At 56.0% G+C, this 26,358-nt stretch overlaps 1 protein-coding gene across 1 annotated transcript in view; it reads right to left on the bottom strand.

Annotated features, from left to right (window-relative positions):
* The window catches only part of CFAP46 (cilia and flagella associated protein 46), a 90,817-nt gene that overhangs the window by 58,935 nt on the left and 5,524 nt on the right, over positions 1 to 26,358 (bottom strand). The window contains exons 5-19 of the mRNA XM_032492048.1: positions 26,198 to 26,322; positions 25,911 to 26,042; positions 25,230 to 25,294; positions 23,255 to 23,419; positions 22,164 to 22,287; positions 21,603 to 21,697; positions 18,679 to 18,789; positions 15,732 to 15,831; positions 9,844 to 9,942; positions 8,134 to 8,324; positions 2,754 to 2,982; positions 2,545 to 2,665; positions 1,132 to 1,255; positions 885 to 1,015; positions 330 to 457 (exon numbers count right to left, since the gene is read on the bottom strand). Coding sequence (XP_032347939.1) covers positions 330 to 457; positions 885 to 1,015; positions 1,132 to 1,255; positions 2,545 to 2,665; positions 2,754 to 2,982; positions 8,134 to 8,324; positions 9,844 to 9,942; positions 15,732 to 15,831; positions 18,679 to 18,789; positions 21,603 to 21,697; positions 22,164 to 22,287; positions 23,255 to 23,419; positions 25,230 to 25,294; positions 25,911 to 26,042; positions 26,198 to 26,322 — 1,940 coding nt within the window. The remainder of the gene's footprint in view (positions 1 to 329; positions 458 to 884; positions 1,016 to 1,131; positions 1,256 to 2,544; positions 2,666 to 2,753; positions 2,983 to 8,133; positions 8,325 to 9,843; positions 9,943 to 15,731; positions 15,832 to 18,678; positions 18,790 to 21,602; positions 21,698 to 22,163; positions 22,288 to 23,254; positions 23,420 to 25,229; positions 25,295 to 25,910; positions 26,043 to 26,197; positions 26,323 to 26,358) is intronic.

The following is a 26,358-nucleotide window of genomic DNA, read 5'->3' as shown; positions in this document are numbered from 1 at the left end:
GGGGATTAGATCAGAAACACGCCTGGTCTGAAGTGCTGTGAAGTCTATTCCCGCGCAAACCACACCCCAACCCTGGTAACCACCAGCCTGCGGCACCTCTGTGACTGGAGTCACAGCTCAGAAACTGTTTCCAAAGATAATTTATATCAACACACAACACAATACGTTTCTGATGTCTGTTTTTCTCCCAGAAGATCTCCCAAGAACCCAGGAAAGCGTCCCTAATCGACAGCCTGCGGAGTAAGAGGACGAACGGCCTCAGCGGGTCCACGCCAGGGCGGTGTGGACGCCAGCGACCTCGGAGGACTGAGGGATGTGCGGGAACGCACCTCTGCGCTGATGAAGCCCACCTCTGCGAACACGCGCAGCAGGCTGGGGGACACCTGCCTCTGCAGGGGGGCATCCGACGCACCCTCGGAGTCCTGCCTGGAGCCGGCTCTGCCCCTCCTCTTCTTCCCTAGGAGATGGCGGGGCCTCAGAGCCCGAGCCCCTCCCCAGCCGGGGGTGGGGGGTGGGCATCTCTGGGAGGTGTGTTTTGCTCAGGAGGGGCTGGAGGAGACCTCCCCAAGCAGGCTGGGCCCTGCAGGGTGGCAGGGTGTCCCCAGAGCCAGCTTGGCCACAGCCAGTCTCCAGCTGATCCCCGATGACTCGGTTCTTGGTTTGCCCTTGCAGTCTGGCCCTGCCACATCTACGATACCCACTGCCCGGGGCCTTCTGGGACCCCTGGCACGTCCCCGGGTCCTCACCGTCCACGAGACCATCACTTCCAGGGACCTGAATGCTGGACTCCCCCCGAGACCTGTTGCTGAAGGGGGAGCCGGCCGCCCGCCCCCTCCCCGCCCTCTGCCCGGGGCCCCCTTGCTCTCCGCGGGTGGGGGGCTCACCTTTCCTCACCCGTGCCGGCTTCTTCGCCTTGGCACTGTCATACAGCAGGCAGAAGCGGCTGGCCGCCCGGCACACGTCCCACACGCCTTGCTTCCGGGCCACCTTGGTGAGCTCGGCCCAGATCTGAATTCTGCACAGATGCGCAGCACAGTCAGAACCATCTGGGACCCCCAGCCTCTGTGAGGAGTGGCCTGGAGACGGACAGACACCCCAGCCTGGGTCCAGGCGCCCCGCCCACCCGCTCACCTCTCCTTGGCGGTCTCGCTCCCCAGGCGCCGGAGGTGCCCAGTGGCCTTGTCCACGCTGAGGGAGTGGTGCCGTGCCTTCGCGAACAGGTAGGTGAATCGGCCCCTGTTCTTCCCGATGGAGACTGAGGGGAGGAGGCGTGGGCCCTGACACGGCATGTCGGGGAGGGTTCCCGAAACCCCAGCTTGGGACACCACACAGGGTCCCAGACGTGCCTCGTCTCTTGATGGGAGCACTAACTTTGTGGGGACTGACACTGGGACAGACGGACCCCATCCCCACCCAGCAGGCCAGCCCCGTCCAACACCTGCTGCCCCCGCCCGCAGGGCAGTGCTCCGGTAGCCGTGCGGCTCCTCTCCGGGCAGACGCGCTCCTGTCCAGAGCGCAGCCGCACCCCCCCACCCCCGCCGGGCGGCCAGCACAGCGGCCCTGGGACCCAGGCCTGGGCCCACTGCCCTCCACCTCCAGGAGCCGACTCATGGGGCTGCCGTGAAGCCCCAGGCCCGGCGAGGTCCTCCGGCTGACCCCTCGCTGAAGGAAATGTGCTAAAAAAGCTCAGTGTGTCCAGGGTAACTGCCCACAGGCCCCGGCCCCGCACACCGTCAGGACCAGAGGGAAGCACAGGGCGGCACCGCCGAGGCCCAGGCTTGGCGACACACAACAGCCACAGACAGTCACTCACCCACCGAGAGTCACGTCCCAGAGCCATCTCCTTCCCACTGTGGGGCGGGACCCCTCTCCCCCCAGTCCCAGGTCCACAAGATGGAGACCTTGGGCTCCCTCTGGCTGCTCTTGCCGGTGGACGGCTGGGGTCACCTGGGCCCAAAGCTGCCTGTGTGGGGTGATCTCAGGCGGGGCCCTGAGAAGACGGTGCAAAGCTGCCGTCTGTGAGGAGTCCATACACGTGGGGTAACGCAGAGAAGCCCAGGGGCCCTGTCCTCATGCCCGGGACAGTGGAGTGGGGTGAAGCATGCCCCCAAAAGAGAGGAAGCCCTAACCCCCAGAACCTCAGAATGTGACCTGGTTTGGAGATGGGGTCTTACAGGGAAAGTCAAATTACAATGAGGTCATTAGGGTGACTCTGATATATTACAGTGGGTGTCCTCCAAGGGGAAACTGGACACAGGAAAGCAGGCACAGGGGACAGATGGCTGGGTGTAGGCCTGGGAGACCGGCCCTACTGACACTGTGGTCTCAGACGCTGGCCGCAGACTGTGCGATGGGGAATCCTGCCATGTGACCCCCGGGCTCTGTGAGGGGCTCTGTCACACAGGGCGGGGAGAGGAGACCCCTCCCCTGCCTTCCGGAGGCCGGCCAGCACACATCAGGGCCCGTGTGGGCGGAGGCCAGGGGAGGGGTCTGGCCCGCAGCGGAGGGTGGTCTGCTCTGCGTAGTGTGGGCGGGCGCTCCCACCTTTGGTCGTGTTCTCACTGTCCAGCACAGTCTGGAAGGCGTCAGGGGCCAGGGCCAGGCCTGCCTTCACCAGGAGAGCCCGCTTCTTCCGCACGCTGTCCTTGGGCATAGCCTTCTTGGCCTGCGAGGGAGAGCGGGGTGTTGCATGGGGTGCATTCCCGACCTGCCTCCCACAGGCACCGAAGGCTCGGGGGTCCCAGGGCTGGCACCTGCTCGATGGCCATGGTGGCCTTGTCCTCGGCACGCTCGGGGATCTGGTACAGCGTGGTGCAGAGGTGCAGGCGGTTGAGAGCCATGAGGAGCTCATCCTGGTGGTGGCCCAGGCTGTCCAGGAGCAGGGCCTTCCGCAGGTGTGCCATGGCGGGCTCCAGCCGGTCCTCATCCTCCTCGATGCGCGCCACCTCCATGTGTACATGGCAGCGAAGCGTCACCACGAGGCTGGGGGCCGCACAGGTCAGGGCACCGCGCCCAACAGGACCCCTGGCACACGCAGGGGACCCCGGCACCGAGCTGTCCAGCCACCTTCAGGTCCTGCCCTCCTTAGCGGGAGGGTCCACAGGGGACAAGAGAGGGAGCCGCAGTGACCACAAGAGGCCTCAGAGCCCAGCTGGTGCTCTGGGGCTGGGAAGCGAGAGAGACCTGCACCAGCACGAGGTGGGGGCTCGGTGAGCACGGGGCAGGCGGTGCCTCGCCTGGCGCTCCTCCAGGAGACTCTTGGCATTGCTGACAAGTGAGTTCAGTACAACCTGCAGCCTAGGCCTGGCCACAGGTGGGGCTCTCTCTGCTCTGCCCTGCACTCTGTCTCATGGGCCGGGGCACACACCCCTGCACAGAAGGGCCTCCACACCCCATGGGCTGGCGCCGCCACCTCTGCTGGCCCCGTGGGTGGGCGGGGCCGGAGACGTGCGTGCCTAAGACCGTCTGCCCTTTCACCAGCAGCGCCCTGAGCCCTGGACACAGGACACCAGCAAGTCCAACAAATTTGGTCAAACAAAAGATTTAAGGACTCACAAGCTGAGTCTCGGCCAAGACGGAGGCGTAAGCATGACATTATAAGCCTGTAAGTTCAGGGACAAGGAGGCAGGCAGACTGCGGCGCCCAGAGGCTGGTGCTTCCTGCTCGAGGGAGCAGGAGGCGTGGGCAGGAGAGAGCACCAGCGATGCCCACCAAGGGGCCCTGGGCGCTGCCAAGGCTGAGGTCCGCACTCCCACCAGGGAACCAGGTTCCACGGGCCCTGCCTGAAGTCCAGGCTGTAGCCAGGATCAGGCCACTTTCTCTGGCCTGGGGCAGGGACAGAGGAAGCCAATAAAATGGGAGCCGCCCAGCACTGAATCGTGTGGTCTGGGCAGCCTGACCCTGAATCCATGATGGGAGGCAAGCCAACCCTAGACAGACAGAGGTCTACACAGCGGAATGGCCTGCGTTGAGAACACTGGGCAAACACCGCTGGCTGGAGGGGCCGCCACAGTGACAGTGAGTAAGCAGAGTAGATCAAACGAGAGAATCCATCCCGCCAAAGCAGGATGAATGGGACCAGCTGGGAAGGACTTAGAAGTGAGCCATTTTCGGTTACTTCTGCTTCCAGTGTATCGAGTCCCTGTCACGCGTAATCCCCATGATGCTGGACCAAACACACGAGGCAGCCAGTGCGCCCCTGGAGAAGGAAACCTAGGAACAAGCCCGTGCTTGCTGGCCCTGCCTGGAGATGCCGCCTGTGGCACAGCTGGCAGGGCCCCTGAAGGCTGCTCCAGGCTGGGGAAGTGGAACCGGGTGTCAGACCAGCTGCTGCAGGCCTGCCCCTCAAGAGAAGAGAGCTGGGTGCCCTCCCTGACATCCTGCGCGTCCAGCCAAGACCACACAGGTGTCTTCCCAGAAGTAAGGGCCACCTGCTGCTCCAGACCCACCCAGAGAAAACCTGCAGTCGGGGCCTGCTGAGACGGCGGGGGTGCAGGGAAGAGGCTGAGTCCTGCTCAGACAGGCAGGGGAAGAGCATGACCTTCCAGAGACACATACACCCCCGAAAGACAAGCCGCTTCTCAGCCAGTAACTGAAGTGCCGATGAGAGCACAGACAGTGCTCCCCTAGGAACAGACAGAGCCCGTGGGCTGCACAGGTCACCAGCCGATGTTCCGTTCACAATAAACACTATTAGACACACAAGCAAACAGGAAAATGTGACCCCCAGTTAGGACGCAAGGTGGGCCCGATGCTGGCTTCACAGGTAAACCCTTTAATGCAGATATTGTAAGAATAAATATGTTCCAAAAAATTGAAGGAATATTGCTAACGAGAGAACAGACAGGGAACCTCAGTAAGGAAAATACGGACACACCAGAGCTCAAAGCTGTAATGACTGAAATGAAAAGGCTCCTGGCTGAGCTCAACAGCAGACTGGAGACGGACGGTAGGAAACAAGGGTCCATGAACCTGAAAACAGGCCAACAGAAATTATCCCATCACAGGAACAAACTCAAAAAGATTTTTAAAAAATGAACAGAGCCTTAGGGACTTGTGGGACAACAGTCAATGTTCTAACATAAAAAAAGAGCGAGAATGAGGCAGAAATTCCTTTAAAGAAATAATAACCAATAATTTCCAAAATTTGATGAAAATATCATCTTGCATACCTGAGTACCTCAGCAAACCCCAAGCAGGATTAAAAAAAAAAAAAGCTCCATGGAAAACCATAGTCAAAATGAGAGAAACAGGAGTGAGGAGAAGATACTGCACACTGGGGAAGCACGTGTGGTCCATCGCTCAGCTGCCTCTCAGACACCACGAAGGCCGGGAGGAAAGGAAGCAACCTCGTCCAAGTGTGTGAAGAAAAGAAATCTGCAAACCCAGAGTCCAGCAACTGGTGAAAACACCCTTCAGAGATGAGCAGGAGGTAAGGTCCTTTTCAGAGCAACAAACCCTAAAAGAACTCATCACTGCGTTTGTGCATCACAGGAAAACACGAAGGACGTTCTTGCGGCAGAAACAGCAGCAGGTGGAAGCTCGGGTCCAAGGAGAACAAAGAACAGCCTGTGGCACTGGAAAGAAGGGGGCAAACACAGGGGACTGCTGTTTTTCTCCCTAATTTTCTTTAAAAACTCCACTGGCTGCTAAAGCAAAGTAATAGCACTGTAGGGTGAGGTTTGTAACAACACAGACAGAAGTAAAAACAAGACAACCACACCACACTGTGCCGGGCGGGCGGAGCAGGAAGCACCGCCTCACACAGGCTTTGCTAAGGGGCACGTGCACTGCCAGCCCGAGAGCTGCTCCCTCCCACGCCGCCCCAAGAGTGTGGTGGACACGCCAGCCGACAGAGGAAACTGAAAAGTCCAGTTAACCTCAGGGAAGCAGGAGACGGCAGTAGCAGAACAGAAGGGACAGCTGGAAACAATCAGTGAGACTGGAGACAAGGTCAGAATTCCAAATGCAAAGGGACTAAACTCTCCAAATGAAAGGCAGAGACTATCACACTGATTAAAAAAGCAAGTCTGAGCTGTATGCTGAGACAGGACATGCTCTGAAAGGCTGTGTTCCACACTGTAAAGTGCAAGACCCATGGAGGGTGAGAACTGAAAGGGCAGAGAAAGCAGCAGCAGGGGATGGAGGGGCTGTTTCAGCAACAAACACAGGGGCCCTGGGACAAGCCGTCACTGGAGACAGGGAGGGCCCAGCAGGCAGTGATCCCAGGTGTTTCTGATGGGAAAGCCGAGAGCTGTGGGAGCGGAAACAAGCCCACGGTCAGAGCTGGAGTTCACACCCTTCTCTCAGCCACTGTTGGAACAAGCGGACGGGGAACTAGGACTCAGAAGACCTGAGCCACAGGATAAGCAGACGCGAGGGGCGTGGCGTGACCTGCCAAGATCCCTTCAAAAGGAAGGATGGTGCCTTCAACCGCAGAGGAGGTCCTTGGCCTTCACTCCACAGAGGGCGTTTCAGCCCCAGAATCCTCCCACAGGAACAGCCACACAGCATAGTCCCCGGGCCCAGACAGTTCCACTGGGTTCTAGCGAACACTGAAGAAAGGGAATATCAGTATTACACAAACTCCTCCAGAAGGCAAAGGAGGAAGAGTACTTCCCACCTTCCCAGTTCAGTTAATGAAGTCAGCACGACCTTAATGTCAAAACCCGGCAGGAGCACAACAGAAGAAGAAACCCAAAACCACAGGCCACTGTCCTCGTGCGCGTACGTGTGAGCATCTTTAACAAACCAGGAGATCAAACCTGGCAACACACAAAGGGCCTGTGTCAGGACCGTGGGGAGAACGCAAAGCTGGTTCGCCACCCGAAAACCAACCCGCATAGTTCACCACGTTAAAGAACGAACGAGAAAACGCCCAGGTCATTTTAACAGCAGCCAACACCCACCCACAATTTAAAAGCAACACAGCAAAGGGACATTCAAGATGTGTATGTTCTACTGTATGCAATGATAGCTCAGTAAAGTTAATTAGAAAAAGAACTGTCAGAGAAAAACGGGCAACTAGAAGACACTATTTTTAAAGAATCGGGCAAATATGAAGATAAACTAAAAGGATATTTTTGAAAGAGGAAGTTATTAAAATTAAAAAACACAGGCTGAGGAGAGGCGAACTAGAGCACCTGGAGGAAACGCGTCAGGAGCAGCGTCGTGCACGTGCCCGGGGTGAAGGGGGAGGGGGCCATGAGGCCAGGGGCGTTGCCGGGGCTCCCTCACACCCCCCACACATCCCAGTGGGGTTCCAGGAGGAGGGGCTATTTTTAAGAGGGGTAAAAATCCCAGCTTTGAAGAGAGGTGCAACTCTTCACAGATGAGACCCCCAAGTGCCCCACAGGAAGTAAACAGTGCTGAGGATGCGCCCCCCCCCCCTTTACTGTTCCCGCCTTTGCCACAGCCAGCCCAGCACAGGGCAGTGGGGACGGCACGTGGCAGCAGACACAGGTGCAGGTGCAGGTACAAGCAAAGACGCAGGTGCAGGTGTGGATGGAGAATTATGGACAGGTGCAGGTGTAGCGTGAGGTGTTGGTTTAGATGTCCGTGTAGGTGTAGATTTGATGTAGGCATAGGTTCAGGTGTAAATGTAGGTGTAGATGTAGATTTGGTGTAGGTGTAGGTTCAGGTGTAGATGTTGGTGCAGGTGTAGGTTCAGGTATAAGTGTAGGTGTAAGTGAAGATTTGGTGTAGATGTTGGTGTAGATGGAGGTTCAGGCGTAGATGTAGGTGTAGATGGTGCAGGTGTAGGTTCAGGCGTAGACGTAGGTGTAGTGTAGATATTGGTGTAGATGTAGGCGTAGTGTAGACGTAGGTTCAGGCGTAGATGTAGGTATAGTGTAGGTGTAGATGTTGGTGCAGGTGTAGGTTCAGGCGTAGGTGTAGGTGTAGTGTAGATATTGGTGTAGATGTAGGCGTAGTGTAGACGTAGGTTCAGGCATAGACGTAGGCGTAGTATAGATATTGGTGTAGATGTAGGTGTAGTGTAGATGTAGGTTCAGGCGTAGGTGTAGGCGTAGGCATCAGTGCAGATGTTGGTGAAGACTTGTATCACTTTGGGAAAATGAGCTGGTTTTGCCCTGACCTGGCCCTCTCCTGCCCACTATCCTGAGGACCAGCTACCTGTCCACCTTTTCCAGGATCTCCGCAATGTTGGTCAGCGGCTTCCGCAGGTGGTGCCGCAGGTTGTGCTGCAGCAGAGGGAGACAGGTGTTCCACTGGGTGGCGCACACTACTTGGATGACCTGGGGGTCGCCCAGGCGGATGGCTTGCTGGAGTGCGACGTCTAGTCTCTGTATGATGTTCAGCTGTCTCTGCACAGAGGACATCAACCCTGTGTGACTCGGAGGATGCACTCCTCCTGAGCCCAGCAGCCGGGGCTGACCTCCAGCCTTGGAAGCCTGAGGGGACAGTCTGGGTCTGTCTGTGGAAACGGCCTGAGTGACCTTTTCCAGGAGGGGCTGCTTCCTCCCAAGACACTTCCTTCACAGGCTGAGGACAGGCTCTGCACCTCTATGGGAGTGTCTCTCCTGGGAACTGGCCTGACCCAGTCTGCTGGTTTCTCAGTCCTGTATGTTTATGGAGCCAGGCCCCGGTGCGTTTACCACCCAGAGAGTGTCTCCAGGCTGCAGACGGGTGCGGGCGGCATCAGGGCCTGTGGCACGGCATCATCAGCTCCGCTCCCTCAGAGCCCACGGGGCCTCCCCTCGCGCTGCTCCTGAGCCACAGGGGCAGCTCTGGTTGCGCTCACGACCCCGCGCCTGCAGGTGGTCAGGGCCCCGCAGGGATGCCGGGGGCCCAACTCTGCCGACAGAGCCCTGAGGTGGGGGACAGAGCCCCGCTGCTTGTCTCCCGGCAGAGTGGACGGCGCAGATGCTGCCCGGCTCCCCCAGGCCAGGGGGCGACATGGGGCAGGGCAGCCAAGCTGCAGGGCTGCTAGGGGCCAGGACTGACCCAGGGCTGCCCGCCTTGGCCCCAAAGCAACGCTAGCTGCCTTTACTCTGTATCGGTGTCTCATGGCTCCTTTTTTCAATGGCAGAATTCTCATTAAAGAACAGTCTAAAATGATGGCTGGACTCCCTGGCAGTGGCGGCTGGTCCAGACCTGGCGGCATCACACAGACACGGGGCGGTGCTGAGCTCGCGTCTGCCGCTCTGCCATCCCGTCCACAAGGCTGCTGTGCGCGGCCTCGTCAGAAAGACAGCTGTCCTCTCCACCTACCAGTGGGCCTCCGGAAGTCTGTGCTTTCCAAATGGCACCAAGGGGGTAACACTCCCAGGGGTCCTCAGGACCTGCCTCCCCCCACATCCCTAGGAGGTCCCCTTCTCCACCCGCTCTGATCCTCACCTGCCCCCATCCCTCGTGAAGCCCTCACCACTTCCCCGGAGCCCCTGAGGTTCCCAAGCCCAGAGAGGCGGACAGCCAGGCGCTACAGCAGAGGCGACTTCTGACTTCCGGGACACGAGTCAGGGTGCCAGAGAGCCCTGGTGGGGGCTCAGTGTTCACCAGGGCAGCTGTTATCAGCGTGCTGAGCGGGGGCGGGGGCAGCTCTGCGGAGGCTGCTGGAGGGCTTGGCCAGAGAACCGTCTCATCCCAGCCCCACACCCTGGGAGCCCCGGGGGACCTGGCTCGGTGCTGTGGAGGCGGACGGCAGCCGGCCTGGAGGTCCCACCAGAGAGGCCGCGGTCACTGTGGGAAACTGTGGCCCAGGAGGCTGGTCGTGGCCCATCCTGTCCCCCTAACCTCAAACTGGGCACCGACCCAACTCTCCCAACTTCCCGGGTGCCCACACAGCAGCTCGGCGTCTGCCGTGGCTCCTGCTCAAGGACTTACCTCCACAGCCTCTCGGGCGTAGACTTTAATTTTATTTTCAAGTCTTAAGGCTTGTATTTCATACTCCAGACACTCCATTTCAATCAGCTTCCCAGGGTCCTGCGGAACACAGCGGGCGTGAAGGTGCAGAGTTTTAATGAAAGCAACCATGCACATGCGTCAGCTTCAAAGACTGCTTTCAAATATAATCAACGTGCCAGAGATTCAGCAACACATACAATACAAATACACATGAAAAACTTAAATGTTTCCAGAAGATGCAAAGATTTAAATGAGAGAGCTAAAAACAATTTTTAAAAATCTTTTTGAGGAGTAGGGGAAAGATAATTTCACTGGACATTGAATTTTTAAGTAATTAGACCAACTTCAGATAAATGTTCTGTTAAGAATTTTGGCAAAGACTTTCTGTTCCTTCATCCCTGCCAGGGTCAGGCCAGGGGCCCTGCTGGAGGCGGTGGGCGTGGAGTAGCGGGGGCCTGGGGCTTGCTGTCTGGGGCAGGGGTGGGCGCTGGGGGAGCTGTGCTTGACTTCTCACGAAGCTGCTGGTCCATTTTCCCCAGGGGCCGTGGTTTCCGTCCCTCTGCGTGGGGTGCCCATCCCCCTGGTCCCCGCCCTGGGTCTGGGATGGTTGGTCTTTGGTGAGCCGCGACCAGGCGTGTGGCTGTGAGACGACAGGTCGCAGGGATTTCTTTCACGCTTCTCCTCTTGACGTTTTCCCCCCAGAAGTTGTATAGTCTTAGCTCTAACGCTTTGGTCTCTGATACATTTTGAGTTCATTTCTGTCTATGGTGTGAGGTTCAGGCCAATGTTCATTTTTTGCATGTGGCTGTTGCACTGTCTGGAACCATCGTTCACAAGATGCTCTGTCATTCACTGAATGCCTCTGCACCCATCACAGACAGAGTGGCCCTATGTTTGCAGGTCTGTTTCTGGACTGTCTTCCATCCCCTCGGCCCCTGCGACCCTTCACCCTGTCCTAACCCCAAGGTCTTTCCTTCAGGCCCTCAGCTCAGGTTGTGCACGTCTTCTGACGTCGTTCGGCTTTTTCAAAGTTGCTTTTAGCTGTTCTAGATCCTTTGCATTTCCATATAAATTTTATGTTCATTTTGCCAATTTCTGAAACATTCCTGCTGGGGTTTTGATGGGGATCGCGTCGAATCCATTGTTCAGTCTGGAGAAAACTGGCATGTTAATAATATTGAGTCTTTTGATCCGTGTTATTATCTTTGCTTTAAATAACCAGCCATCTTTCAAGGGATTTACAGATTTTCAGTCTGTTCGCTTACGCGGCCCCTCCCCGGCGCTCCGCACCACGCTGTGTGCCTCAGAGTTCCATCTGCTCATCATCCCCTCCTGCCAGAAGGGCTCCCATTAGAGTTTCTCGTAGAGTCAGACTCTTTCAGATTTTGTACATTTTAATAAATACTTATTTTGCCTCTGCTTTTGAAAGGTGTCTTCTCTGCATATTTCTAAGTTGACAGTTTTTTAATATTAGTATTTTAAGAATGTTGATCTTATGTCTTTTGGTTTGTATGGTTTTCAACAAAAAGTCTGCTGTCATTCTTTATTCCTCAGTAATGTAATCTCCCTCCTCTAAAGATCACCAAATTTAGAATTTTGAGCCATTCTTTCTTTTTTTTAAACATTTTTTCCTTTTTTTAAGTTATACATTTATTATTTCTCATGCAGCCACTGGGGATTGAGCCCAGGACCTTGTGTACGCTAAACATACTCTCTACCACTGAGCTCCCTTGAGACATTATTTCCTAAAATATTTTTTCTGCTCCCTCCTTTCTCCTCTCTCCTTCAGGGACTCCAATGACACGTATATTAGTCTGCTTGAAGCTGTCCCAAGCTCACTGAAGCTCTGTATACTCCTAGTGTTTCTCCGTTGTCTAATTTTGGAGTTTGTAAATGGCTGATTTTTTTCTGAAATGTCTACTCTGCTTTGTTTTTATGTAAAACTTTTAATTGAGGTATAATTGACAAAAAAGTGTATATTTGAAGTTTAAATGTGTAAAGTATACACATCGTGAAACGGTTCCCGTAATCAAACACATTAATACATCCATCACCCCACATTGTGCCTGCTTCTTCCTTCTGGTGAGAATGTTTAAGATCTGCTGTCTTACCAAATTTCAAGTACATGACCCAGTGCTATTAACCATAGTCACCAAACTGTACATTAGCTCCTCAGAACCTACTCATCTTAAAACCAAAAGTTTATGACTTCTGATCAACCTCTCCCCACTCCCTGCGCCCTCTGGCCCTGGCGGCCACCACTGTTCTGCTCTGTTTCTCTCTCTGGCTTCTTTCACTGAGCATAATGCTTTCCATATTCATTCATGTTGTTGCCAAGAGCAGAGTGTCCCTCTTTCTCATGGCTGAACACCACTGCCTTTCGCAGCAGTGAGTGTCTCCTTGGCTGGGCAGGAAGCTTTCTAGTTTGGTGTAGTCCTACTTGTTTGTTTTTGCTTTTGTTGTCATATTCAAGAAATCATTGCCCAGACCACTGTCAGTAAGATTTTCCCCTATGTATTCTTCTAGGAGTTTTGCGGTTTCGGGTCTTAGAGTCTTAATCCACTGCAAGTCAACGTCTGTGAGTAGTGCAGAGGAGGGGTGCAGTTTCATCCATCTGCACATGGATGTTAGTCTTCCCAGACGCATCCCTTCTTCTGCTTGGTCAAGTTGGCTACTGAGGCTCTGTTGCATTTTTCATTTTATTCACTGTATTCTTCACCCCCAGAATTTCTACTTGGTTCTTTTTTATTATTTATTTCTCTGTTAGCTTTCTCATTCTGTTCACGTTTGGTTTCCTGATTTCATAGAGCTGTGTATCTGTGTTATCTTGTAGCTCACTGAGCTTCCTTAAAGCAATTACGTGGAATTCTTTGGCAAGATCTCCATTCCTTTGGAGTAGCTTACTAAAACTTGTGCTCCTTTGGTGGTGTCATGTTTCCTCGAGTTTTTGTGTTTCTTGTGCTGATGTCTGTGTATCTGATGAAGCAGCCACCTCTTCCAGTCTGGTTTCGGTGGGGAAGACCTTCCCCTGTGGGTGGGTGCCAGGGTGCCAGCTGGGTGGGGTGTGGCAGCTGTGGCCCTAGGGAGGGGTTCGGGGTCAGCCTCCATTCAGCTCTATCAGTGGAGGTCTTCATTAGCAGAGATCGTGGGGCTCCTCAACACCCAAGGCTGGTTTCTGTAGTGGTAGCAAGGTCTGCTGGGACCTCTGGTCCAGACGAAGGCTGCTGGGCCTCGTGATCACTCTCTCCCACAGGTATGTCACGGCCGTGGGGATCTCTCCTGGCGTCAAGCAAGCCTGCGGGCACCTGAGCACTGGCATCTGAAGCGCAGGCAGTGATGGAGCAGCCGCAGGGCCGAGGAGCTGGGTGTGGGCGCTTGCAGAGCAACAGCAGCTGTGGGATCCTGGGCGCCGGCTGGCACAGTGGGATGTAGAGTGTGACACAGGTGTATGCCAAGAGGACACAAGGGCAGGGTCTAGGCCTGCTCTTCTTTAAATTCCATCCAGGGACCATCTCAGCCCCGTGCGACCTCTGAAGGTTGTCCCTCGTGTTCGTCCAGGTGGTTCTGCTCACGTGGTGCAGTTCAGCTCCCTGTGAGCTGCGGCTGCCCTGCATGCCCGGCTCCCAGCTCTGCCCCGAGTTCAGGCAGAGCAGCAGGCCCCCCGTGCCCTCCTGTCTGCTGAGTCCGCATGCTCTCCCAGCAGTAAGCTGGGTGCTCGCACCCGACTTGCTCCCTATTTCTCGATTTTCACTTTCCATCACTATCTGTTGCTCAGTGTCTTGAAAAGTATCGTTTCATGCATTTTGCTTGTTTTCCAGTCATGCCAGGCTGAGGGTGAACGTGGTCCCTCCTACTCCCCCTCGGCCAGAAGCAGACGTCTGTTTACCTTCTCGCTGTGCCACTTTCACATTACCCCCCCTTTGAGAAAAGGGCCACTTATTTCTGAACGAGCATATATCACTACATGTTTGCTTTTGTTTTATTTTATTTTTGTTCAACATTCCAGATATTACCAAGTCAGTGTTGGAAACCTAACTCTGCCTCACGGTCATTTTTTTCCTGATTACGCCTCTTCCTTCTGGGCTGATGTCTCTCCACACTGATCCACTGGGAGCGACTGGCCCTTGGACTTCCCCGCCATGTGGCCATCAGGCAGGGACACTCGACAAGGAGACAGCTGGCAAACCCTGAACCCCTGGGCACAGCCCCTTTGAAGGGACTGTGATGACCTTAACGTGCCCATTCTGTTCAACACATACTTGCTGAGCACCCCGTCAGGGCCAGCCACCGTGCCAGGCAGTGGGGCCATGACAGTGACAGACCAGACGGGTCTCTCCTTGGAGAACCAACAGTAAACAAGCAGAACAACATTATCAGCCGTAAAGAAAGAGGGTCAAGACGTGGCCATAAAGGGGGTCAAGACGTGGTCATTAACTAGCAACTGGCCAGGAAGATACCATTTCACCAGGAACAATTCCACACCCAGAAGAAGCAAGGCACGGGAAGAAATGGCAGATGTGCGGAGTAAGACCTGGGACAGCCACGCCTGTAGAGAGAGACTGGGAGCACTTCTCACAGAAACCAACAGAGCGACACAAAACTGAGTGAGGAGGTAAAACCTGAGCCAAGCTACACGGAAGTGCCACTTAATGAATGCAAGCAGAAGCCTTCGCTCAAAAACCAAAACCGTCCTCTCCAAGTGTGCGCAGAATGTTTCCAGAATCTAAGACCGATAAACACTGACTGGATCAGGATGGCCCAGCGAGGGAGGTGAGCTCAGAGGTGCAGCTCACCAAACTCTCTGCATCCGAGTTTAAAAAGCTTCAGTGAAAAACAACTGGAGCTAGCTGCTTCCACAGACACCAAAGGCAGGCTGTCCCAGCGCCAGACCATGACACCAGGGCGGGCGGCGAGGCCAGGGCGACGTGACACCAGCCGTAGGAGGTCACTTCCTGCGGGTGGCCCCAGGGGAGATGACATCTGAGCTGGGGCCGGAGGCTGGGCAGGGACCCGCGTGCTGAAGAGCCGGGGGGGGGGGGGGGTGTCCTTAACACCAGGCTGGTGGGAGCCCCAGGCCTCTGCGCGAGCCTCCTTCGGGGGGCCGCAGGCGGCAGCGATGGGGGGTCACCAGGCAACACGCAAAGCTGCGTCTCCTACAGCGGCCAGGGGAGGAGGTCTCATCACCGCTGCGGTTTTTAGAGGGAAAACTGGGCCCCGAGGGCCATCGCTCAGCTGGGCAGCGGCGGAGGCAGCTGGGACTCCCATGCAAGTCTGGGCCGCGGGGCCAGGGAACCGGAAGCGGGGAAGGGCTCCGTGAAGCGCTCCCCAGCCCGTGCGCGCCGTCCGCTCCCCGGGGCAGGGCTGCCCGGGCCCAGAGCCTGCCGGAGCAGCCCGCCCACGGCCCGGCCAGCCGCTCCCCCCACCACCGCCGGCTGCGCGGGGCCGCGCTGTGGGCCCCGGAGCGGCAGGGGCGGCGAACGCGCCGCCTGCCCCCCGGTCACGGCGTCCGTCCCACGCCGTGTCCCGCGTCCCGAACGCGCACGCGCGCTCGCTCAGCCTGCGCTCTCCGGAAGAACCTTTCAGTCTCTTAGATTAACAGCCAAACCGAAGCACGCGCTCCTGGAGACTCTGGGTGGGAATACAAAGTCTCCTTTGGAGGGCAGCACTGTAACGTGTGCCGAAAACCTTAGAAGTGAGGATTCCCGAGGAATCCTGCCCGTGAGCTCCCCGCAGGGGCAAAGGCGGGGAGGGGCGCTACCAGCAGCAGCAGCACGGGCCAGGCCCGCGGTGAGGGCTCCCCGCGCCCTGCCCCTCGGCCCAGGCCGCAGCGAGCAGGCGAGGCGCCTCCACAGTCACTGACCACTTACTTTGCTGTCCATTTTCTTCAAGTCTGAGAGGCAGTGAGACGCGACCTCCTCACATTTCAAGATCAGGGAAAGATGAGCTAATTCAAAAAGCAAAAGAATTCTGGAAACAAAGAAACGAAACAGCATTGGGTCAACGGTGTGATAAGAAGCATCTCCCTGTGGTCAGAAAAAGCGTCCAGCCGCCCCTCGGGCAGAGGCAGGAGCCCCCAGGCCGCCCCCCACCCCCAGCTGACACAGATCTGCGGGGAAGCCCCAACCTCGGGCTGGTGCAGGGGCAGGGGTGGGTGCCAGGAGCCGAAGCGGCATGGAGGGACCAGCCCTGCATCTCGCGACCCGACACCGGCGCCTCCTTCCCCACGACAACCGCGGTCACCAGCCGGGCCTTAGTGGAATCAACAGTCTGACACCAACACCCGTTCAGAAGTAAGAGGGCCCGTGACGCCAAAGGAACTTTGCAGAAGAACAGAGTCGGAGCACAAACCACTGGACTCCAGGGCTTAACACAGAACCACAGAACCCAAGGCCCTGATGGGAGGCTGACCGGGCTCCTCAGCCTGGGCACGCTGACGATCTGGAGGAGGCCATTCTGCGCAGGGTGGGCAGACCCAGAAGCGCCAACAGTGGCCCCGGACACGCCAGCCTCTCCAGGGGGCAAGCTGTCGCCTCCCTGCCCTTTCCCAGGTGGGGGTCTGGTCTCACTGGGGCAGAACCGCACTGACCGCATGTTGTCAGCTCCTCTTAGGCATGTAGTCCTGCCCCGCCCCCTCTGGGTGACTGAGTTGTTTAAAAACTCCGCAAAAGAAATGACTGGGAAATTAATGGAAGGAAACAAAACTGCGAAAAAACATTCCACATCACCTGCAGGCGGAGGACTCTGGCAGAATGAGGCGGCGGGGCAGGCGGCCTGCTGTGTGCTTAGCTGGCTCAGGCCACACAGGTCGGTCCCCAGAGTCACTTCTGGAACCCCAGCAGGGGCTGCTGGAGATGGAGGCTCGCGCGGCCTGCTCTCAGTTAGAACAGGTCAGAGACTCTGAAGGCAGAACTGAGGCTCCGCCCAGGACAGCACACCTGCCCACACCCGCCGTCTGTGCGCGTCCTGCACCCGGAGTGCTGCGACCCACCCGTGACCCCCCCTCCCCCACCACCTGGAAACCCTGTTAGGAGCCTAGTTGTACGATATTTCATGATGCAGGAAGACGTCCACAGTGTTTGTGGAAAAAGCAGGTTAAAAACTGTGATAATAATTTTGAAAATACATGTTGATGTCATTTTTCAAACTTTCTACAATAAGTACATGTTACATTTGAAAGGAGAAAAAAATGATGAAAGTCATTTAAAAAATATGTATACGTGCAACCCCTGGTCCACGAAATCCGCGTGGAGGAACCCCAGGTGACGTGACAGTCAAACGTGAGAGGTCTTCACATATCCCTGTCACCACCTCAAGTCCCGTGACCTTGCGTCCTGGTGTCACAGTCCATGCCACGCCTCCCCTCTGCTGACTCACTCTACCCAACAGGAGGCCACCCCCCTGATTGGTCCACAAACAGCTCTGACTCCCCCGAGCCAGTGCCTTGTGGGCTTGGGAAAGCAAGCTGATACCACCCTGGCCCAGCCTCGGAGAGACCACAGCCCGTGACACCTTGGTGGCCGCCGTGCCAGATTCCTGCCCCAGGGACACAGCGACATAATCGACACGTGCTGCTTTAAGCCACTCCGTCTGTGGAAACCCCCCACGCAGCGAAGATCATTAACACGCGCCCTGTGCAGGTGTCCTGGGGCCGCTGTGACAAGTGACCGCAAACCGGGTGGCTCAAATGACAGATCTAGAGGCCAGGAGCCTGAATCAGGGCGGGCAGGGCTGCGCGGAGAGGAGGACACGCCTGTCTCATACAGCTTCCGGTGTGGCCGGCGTCCCTGAGTCCCTGCCAGGCAGCTATGCCCTCCAGTCTCTGCCTCCATCGCCACGTGGTCTTCATCCCCGCGAGTTTCTGTGTTCCAGATTCCCACCTTCCTTTAAGGACAGAAGTCGCTGGAGAGGGGCCCCCCCGAATCTCGTCTGACTGCATTAACTAGTTACACCTGCATCGGCACAGGCCCTGTTTCCAAGTAAGGCCACGCTCACAGGCACCAGGGGGTTAGGCTGAGCACGTCTTTTGGGGGACCAAATCCAGCCCACAATACCCCCAAATCAACTATCAAATGACAAACTGAAAAAATATCCAGAACAATTGTTACAGGCAAAGGGCAGAGGTGCTCCATTCGTTAGGAGCGCGGAGAAGCCGATGAGGAAATCATTGCAAACTCAGAGGAACAAGGTCCCAGGGAGGCGGTTCAGCAGCTCCAGGCAGGGCTGAACAGCACGCTCACTGGCGATGGAGGCTCGCAGATGAGACCAAAGCAGTGCGGCCATTTCAGCCACCACAGCAACAGGTTTTTCTTCCATTCTCTTGAATAAATGCTCATGAGAAAGGGAGAAACAGCTGCTGGCTGGGAAGCAAAGCCGCCACCTTGTGGGGGTGAACATTCTGGATCTTTCTGGTGCCTCTGGCTCAGCCACCAGCGCCTGGGAATCTGACCCAGGACAGAGGATTCAGGGATGCAGAGAACCGAAAACTGAGCGCTCAGGGAACGTTTGTTCTCACACCTGCGGAAACGCATCTATCCCGAAAGCAGTAAGATGTCGTAATAACTAGAAAAGTGCTCGTGGTTAGAAGTCAAATCTGACTTCTCAGAGTGTGGCGTGAAGCCGACCTCCCACGGGCTGCAGACAGTGCAAACCTCAGCACAAAAGTGACCAGAGGGAAACACACCAAAACCCCCACGACGGCCACCCCTCGGCTGGGTGACTGTGGCTGCTGCTTAATTCACTGTCGCATTCTCCTGTAGTTACCAGATTTTGCGCACTGATTACACAATATGAAACTGGAAAACCGTGAACACTTACTTTTCCTCTTTGACCGAAGGAGAGCGCTGGTGGTTGTAACAACGTAAACGTGCACAGGCCTCCCTCAGAATTGTGGCGCTGTCTTCAGGTAGGTCATTGTTCTCCAGTTTCCTAGGATATAAGTTAGTTTACTCAGACGTAACCAGAAAGTCCTGTCAGACGTAGTCAAACTATCCTAAAAGGAAGCCTCTGAACCTGTGTGCTCTGAACAGAAGGCCTGAAATAAGTGCCTCCTCCCTCCTCTTCTCCCTTCTCCCACATGCCTTCTCACACCTGCCCTGCTCCCTCAGCCAGGCCAGCCGCGTTCCTCCCAGCCACTAAAGAGGAGCACCAGTCCCTGGGCCAGCAGTCCCACACCCAGAGCCACCTGGAAGGGAGGCGGGGCCCTTCCCGTCTCCCGGATGCCCCCAGACAGGCTCCGGTCTCCCTATGGGGAGCTTCCCGCCCCAATCACACACACACCGGGGTCTCCTCACACACACACACACCGGGGTCTCCTCACACACACACACCGGGGTCTCCTCACACACACACACTGGGGTCTCCTCACACACACACCTGGTCTCCTCACACACACACCTGGGTCTCCTCACACACACACACCGGGGTCTCCTCACACACACACACACCGGGGTCTCCTCACACACACACACTGGGGTCTCCTCACACACACACACACCGGGGTCTCCTCACACACACACCGGGGTCTCCTCACACACACACACCGGGGTCTCCTCACACACACACACACACGGGGTCTCCTCACACACACACACACCGGGGTCTCCTCACACACACACACACCGGGGTCTCCTCACACACACACACACCGGGTCTCCTCACACACACACACACCTGGGTCTCCTCACACACACACCACATGGGTCTCCTCACACACACACACCTGGTCTCCTCACACACACACCTGGGTCTCCTCACACACACACACTGGGGTCTCCTCACACACACACCTGGTCTCCTCACACACACACCTGGGTCTCCTCACACACACACACTGGGGTCTCCTCACACACACACCTGGTCTCCTCACACACACACCGGGGTCTCCTCACACACACACACCAGGGTCTCCTCACACACACACACTGGGGTCTCCTCACACACACACCTGGTCTCCTCACACACACACACACCGGGGTCTCCTCACACACACACACACTGGGGTCCTCCTCACACACACACACACCTGTGGCTCTCCTACACACACACCCCCACACCTGGGGTCTCCTCCACACACACACACACCGGGGTCTCCTCACACACACACACCTGGGTCTCCTCACACACACACACTGGGTCTCCTCACACACACACACTGGGGTCTCCTCACACACACAACCTGGTCTCCTCACACAAACACACCTGGGTCTCCTCACACACACACACACCTGGTTCCTCACACACACACCTGGTCTCCTCACACACACACACTGGGTCTCCTCACACACACACACCTGGGTCTCCTCACACACAACCTGGGTCTCCTCACAACACACACACTGGGGTCTCCTCACACACACACCTGGTCCTTCCTCACACACACACCTGGGTCTCCTCACCACACACACACCTGGGTCTCCTCACACACCACCTGGTCTCCTCACACACACACACTGGGGTCTCCTCACACACACACCTGGCCTCTCACACACACACCTGGGTCTCCTCACACACACACACACCTGGTCTCCTCACACACACACCTGGGTCTCCTCACACACACACTGGGTCTCCTCACACACACACCTGGTCTCCTCACACACACACCTGGGTCCCTCACACACACACTGGGGTCTCCTCACACACACATGGTCTCCTCACACACACACCTGGGTCTCCTCACACACACACACCTGGGTCTCCTCACACACACACTGGTCTCCTCACACACACCATGGGTTCCTCCTCACACACACACCGGGGTCTCTTCACGCACACACACCTGGGTCTCCTCACACACACACCTGGTCTCCTCACACACACACCTGGGTCTCCTCACACACACACACACCTGGGTCTCCTCACACACACACCTGGTCTCCTCACACACACACACCTGGGTCTCCTCACACACACACACCTGGGTCTCCTCACACACACACCTGGGTCTCCTCACACACACACCTGGGTCTCCTCACGCACACAGACCTGGGTCTCCTCACACACACACCTGGGTCTCCTCACGCACACACACTGGGGTCTCCTCACACACACACCTGGTCTCCTCACACACACACACCGGGGTCTCCTCACACACACACCTGGGTCTCCTCACGCACACACACTGGGGTCTCCTCACACACACACCTGGTCTCCTCACACACACACCTGGGTCTCCTCACACACACACACACCTGGGTCTCCTCACACAACACACCTGGGTCTCCTCACACACACACCTGGTCTCCTCACACACACACCTGGGTCTCCTCACACACACACACACCGGGGTCTCCTCACGCACACACCAGCTTCTCCTCACACACACCGGGATCTCCACCATTCTAATTCCCTGTTGCCGCTGCAGCTGGTCTTTGCTTATGTATAATCCTCTCTCCCGCTCACTCTTACCCCGTCCTGTCAGGGTTTTACCCACAAATGACTCTCTTTTCCCTTAATCTCATGGTCACATCCCATGCCGCGTCTGGCAGGGCCGTCTCTCCCCTCCTAGCAGCCACTTTCCGCACTGGCTTCGAAACTGCGCTCCCTGGTTGGCGGTCTCCCTGGAGCTTCTTATAAAGGGGGGCCGGCCGAGTCCACCCCGCAGCCTCCCCCGGCGGCGGCACACGCACCCATTGCCCGCGCCAGCCTGGCCATGACCAGGGCACCGGGAGAGGGCGCCGGGGACACGGAGACTCAGTCAGCATCTGTAACCTAACTCCCGCCCCTCCCGGGCCACTCACGCTTTTAGCATATTAATGTGGAAAGTGACGGACAGGCTGACGGACGTCCTCTTTTCTTGCTGTAACCAAAGTTCATCCATTAATTCATGTCGGACCTTGAGTAAGATGGAAAAGAATATTAATTCAGATTTAATTTAAGCAAATAATTAGGTAGAGACTGGATACTTTTTGGCTACTATTTTACAAATATTCCTCCTTTAGAAATAGCGCTTGTAATAACAAGTTTCTTCTCATTGATTATGCTTCACATTTAGTTTTTCATATATAATCTTAGTTGATTTCCTAAACATAAAATTACTAGATGATGAATGCTCTCCATACACGCTGTTGTGATTATTTTATAAATCATCTGCTTCCTTTTTTTAATTTGATGCTGTTAAAAAGGGAACATTGAGAGTCACAACAAGGAAAAAGATTCGGTTTGGATGCGTTCACGCACGTCCGCATCTGTGCGTGTTTCTCTGTCCCGCAGTGGATGGTCTCGGCTGTGTTCATACAGTTTTCTGAACAATGGCAGTTTACGGCTTCTTTCTTCCTACACTATTCCGCACTCCAACTCACCATGAGGGCGAACATCTGGCAGTATCTGTGCGGCACGTTCACCTTTATGAATGGCGCTGCTGCGGCACAAAACTTCGCGGCCTCCTCCTTTTTTCCAGCTTCTAGATAACATTCCAGAAGCTCCCTGGATAATATAAAAATGGTGCATATTCCACCCTGATGAAATCACCTTCTGCTGCAAATGTCTAATAAGCAGGTTATTATACTTTTTTTTTAAGTTTTGATATTTTTTAGTTTTTTTATTTTTAGGTTTTTTTGGGGGGGTAATTAGGTTTATTTATTTAACTACTTTTTTAATGGAGGTGCTGGGGATTGAACCCAGGACCTCGTGCATGTCAAGCATGCGCTCCACCACTGAGCTCCACCCTCCTCCTCCATAGTTTCATTATTTTTATGTTTTAGAATCTTCAGCAGGGATCGGCTCACAGGGTCAGGCAGGTGGCGACCGGGGGAGACACACTCCTGCCAGAGAAGGGAAAGGGGCTGGCTGCACGGTCTTCACCGAGTACATTAAACAACGACCTTGTAAAGAAAGATCATATTACTTATTTTCTGTTCAAGTCTCCCAGGTGGCCAGAAAGCAGGTAAGGAAAGCCTGCAGGTTCTAGGTCCCCGTCACAGCGTTCATGGGGTTACCGGCCACACACAGCGCTGCCCAAACATGGGGCAAGCCTGACCGGTGCCTTTTGATCAGCGCACTGGCATGGGGACCCCTGCTGCCACCACTCGCTGTGGCTGCACAGGTCAGGCCGTCCCTGGGGTGAGGCCTGAAGTTGGGCCACCTGGACATGCCCGCCTTCTGGCCAAGCCGTACACCTGCTGCTAAAATGTCTATGACTTCGACAATTTAATGAAATTTTCAAAACCAAGAACCAGGACTACAACACAGGATCCCCACCATGTTCTGATTAGAAGTGTGTCCTGTGCCAAGGCCTGTCTCGTGGGGGTGCCGTGATGTCATCTGCAGAGTTTAGAGACATCTGTGCACAAGATGCACACAGCCTGATTCCAAGCCCAGAGCAAAAAGCAAGGCGCGAGCCCAGGGGAGCAGGGAGGGTGGGTCAGCGACCGCAAGGGGCGCGGGGACTCACAGCATCAGCTCGGCCCGCCAGTCCTTGTCTTCCTCCTCAGTCTGATTCAACACATTTACAATCTGGGACAGGCTGGGGATCAGATGGTGATGATACCCAGGCTTGAGAAACGGCCTCACCATCTGCCAGTAGAGGACCGATGCGTTGTACACCAGGAAGTAATACCTACGGCACGAGAGGAGGACACCCGAGACTCGCTCAGAAGCCAGCCCGTCCCGGGCCCCTTCCTAGGGGAACCTGGGGTCCTCTGCACCCAGCAGATGGCAGCAGCCCCACCCACGACGCTCCAGCCCTTGGGGCCAGGTGCAGATGCAGGGGGGATGCAGAGCCCTTCCCAGTGCAGCCCGGCACCCTGCCCCGCTGGGGTTGGTGGCACCAGTTCAGCCCCAGACATGACGACCAGGCCATAGGCTCCCGGGTCCAGACTAGAGAGACTGTCACTATTCAGTCATTCCACAAAGTGATCAGCTCCCCGTAAAAGCACGCCAATGAGCAAGGCCTACTTCAGCTCCAATGCGATAGGCAAGAATGGGCAGGTGCAGGGGAAATCAAGGAAGGCTTCCTGGAGGAGGTGACATCCTGTTGAGTCCTGCAAGGTGACTGGGAATCCCCAGGAGAGCAGTTCAGGGGGAAAGAGGTTTGTGCAGGGTCCCTGCGCCTGCAAATGAAGTGCAAAGTGATGGGGGGAGGGCTGGGGAGGGAGCAGGGGCACCCTGAGAAGCCGGGCTTTCTCCTGAGAGCTGCAGGAAGCCACCAGAAGAATCTGAGTAAGGGACTCACAGGGGCCTCCCTGGAGGGAACAAACTCCCTTGCAGGGCCCCAGGCATGTGGGGTGCTGCATCTGACAGAGGAGTGCTGCTAATGAGTGCTGTTCCCCAGGGAGGAGGCAGGACCCAGGGCCCCAGCGGAAAGACAGGCTGCAAGCTCCTCTGTGGGCTTTATTCAGAGCCCCTCTGATCTGCCGCCAGCCCCCGGGGTCCCTGGTCCCCCATCGGGCAGTCTGCAGGTGTCCCAAGACCCCTGGAGTGCAGCATTGGCCAGGCTCCTCCCCAAGGGTGCCTGCCACTCATGTTCCAGGGCTCCAGGGACCGTGTCCCTGAAACACCCAGTGTCCTGAGAACCTCTGCTCGAGGCTGATCCTTGCCATCCAGACATCTCCGCTGAGGGAGGGACGTGGGCTGGGCTCTGTATCCCCAGCACCTACGACAGGGGCGACCAGAGGTGGCCATCACAGTGGGTGTTGGGAGAACAAATGAATGAACCTAGGGTTTATACATAAATCTCCTTTAAATGTTGTGTCCCATCTAAATAGGTTGTATCAACACCAATTTGTATGCAAACTTATCACTTCCAATAGTATTTATTACTGATGAAGCAGTAAGTAAGTAGATCGCTGTGCTGGAGTTTCAGGGGGGTCACCTGCACAGACAGAAGGCCTTGGGCCCGGCGATCTGCCAGGGGTGGGGGCTGCAGCACAGGGAGGGGGCCCAGATACCAAGCCCCTGGAGAGGCCCAGCGGGTGGTCAAAGGAGAGGCTCCCACAGAGGAAGCAGACAGTGGTCACCTGCAGATCACAGAAATCTTTTAACAGAGAGGACACAGCTGAAGGACGGTGTGTGCACAACCCAGTTGGATGTGTTGTGAGAGACACCAGTGTACAACCATAAATGCGTCAAAACACAAACAACAGCTCAGGGAAATGTACTCAACATCTCGTAGTAGCTCACAGTGAAAAAGAATATGAGACTGAACATATGTATATTCATGTATGACTGAAGCATTGTGCTGTACACCAAAAACTGACACAACATTGTAAACTGACTATAACTCAAAACACACACACACACACACACACACACACACACACAACAGGACTAGGAAACCCCACCGTCTAAATGGGCAGAGCCATGTGGTAAATTCTGGGTCTAAACCTTTCACACGGTCAGTCAGAAGCAGCCGACTCCATTACGCCTACCTCGGTTCTCCTTTTGCGAAGTTGATCGCCTTCATGTACTGAGTCACGCAATTTTCAAATTCCTCCTAAGGCAACATAAAAACACACAGTTGAATCAGATTTGCCACTGAAATGCCAATCACTGCTCATGGTCACTTTCGGGAACGTTAGGTGACCCTGAAGACTGGCCCGGGCCCCGCGTGTGAGCAGTGGGAGTGGAGACCAGGAGCCTGCCTCTCTTCCTGGCCGCAGGCTTGTCCGGGGCACTAGGATGCCAGGGTCAGGTGTCAGAAGGATGCAGCCAGGCCCCCGCACTCAGGGGGCAGCGCAGATGGGAGACGCTGCGACTCTCGCTTCACTGAAAGCTAATCTGGGCGCCTGACGCCCGACGAAAACGTCTTGTCTCGTCTAGCCTGACGCGATCTCAAAGTGGGGTGACATTTTGAGAGCTGTGGCACAAGATGTGAAATTTTGAGGAGAAGCAAAGCAACTTCAGGGAAAAATACAGTAGGTCAGTTCGATATTCGCTTCAGGACAGTGAGCAAGCGAAGGTCCTGCGTCCCCTCCGAGAGAGTCAAGGCTGTGCACACGGAGCCGTCGGGAGACAGACAGACAAATGAGGGGCATCCAGACAAGGCAGAGCCCACCGGGACCATAGCGTGGGGACCAGCCCGCCGGGACAAGGGCGCGCGCCTCTCTCACCATGTTCTCGGTGGACGTGGGGGCACACAGCTGGGCCCTGCACAGGTGCGCTCGGCCCAGAAACTGGGTGACCGGCCCCTTCACCTTGAAGTACATCTGGACACAGTCCTCGCTCACCTCCCGCTGCCCCATCTGTAGGAGAGCACAGTGCCCACCCGAGAGACTCGGAGAGACACCTGCCTTCCCACACGCCCAGGGACGACCGCCCAGCCGTGGACCACCCCACCCCTCTCCACCCTCTGCTTCTAGGGTAAACCAAGAACTCCCAGGGCCCTGGAGTCAACTACCTTCAGGGCCTGCTCAGCACACAAAACAAACAGGTCGGGGCTGAAGCTTTCTGTGGGGTCAAACTCTGATTTCCCCAGGTTGGCGGACTTAATCAACTGATAAGCCCTCTTCAGGGAGGCGGCATCTGTCAGGACAAGACCCAGGGAGATCTGGTCAGAAA

Source organism: Camelus ferus, chromosome 11 (assembly GCF_009834535.1).
Source record: "Camelus ferus isolate YT-003-E chromosome 11, BCGSAC_Cfer_1.0, whole genome shotgun sequence".
In the NCBI taxonomy this organism is placed as follows: domain Eukaryota; kingdom Metazoa; phylum Chordata; class Mammalia; order Artiodactyla; family Camelidae; genus Camelus; species Camelus ferus.
Note: the sequence above shows the minus strand (reverse complement) of the source record. Positions and strands in the feature narration are given on the sequence as shown.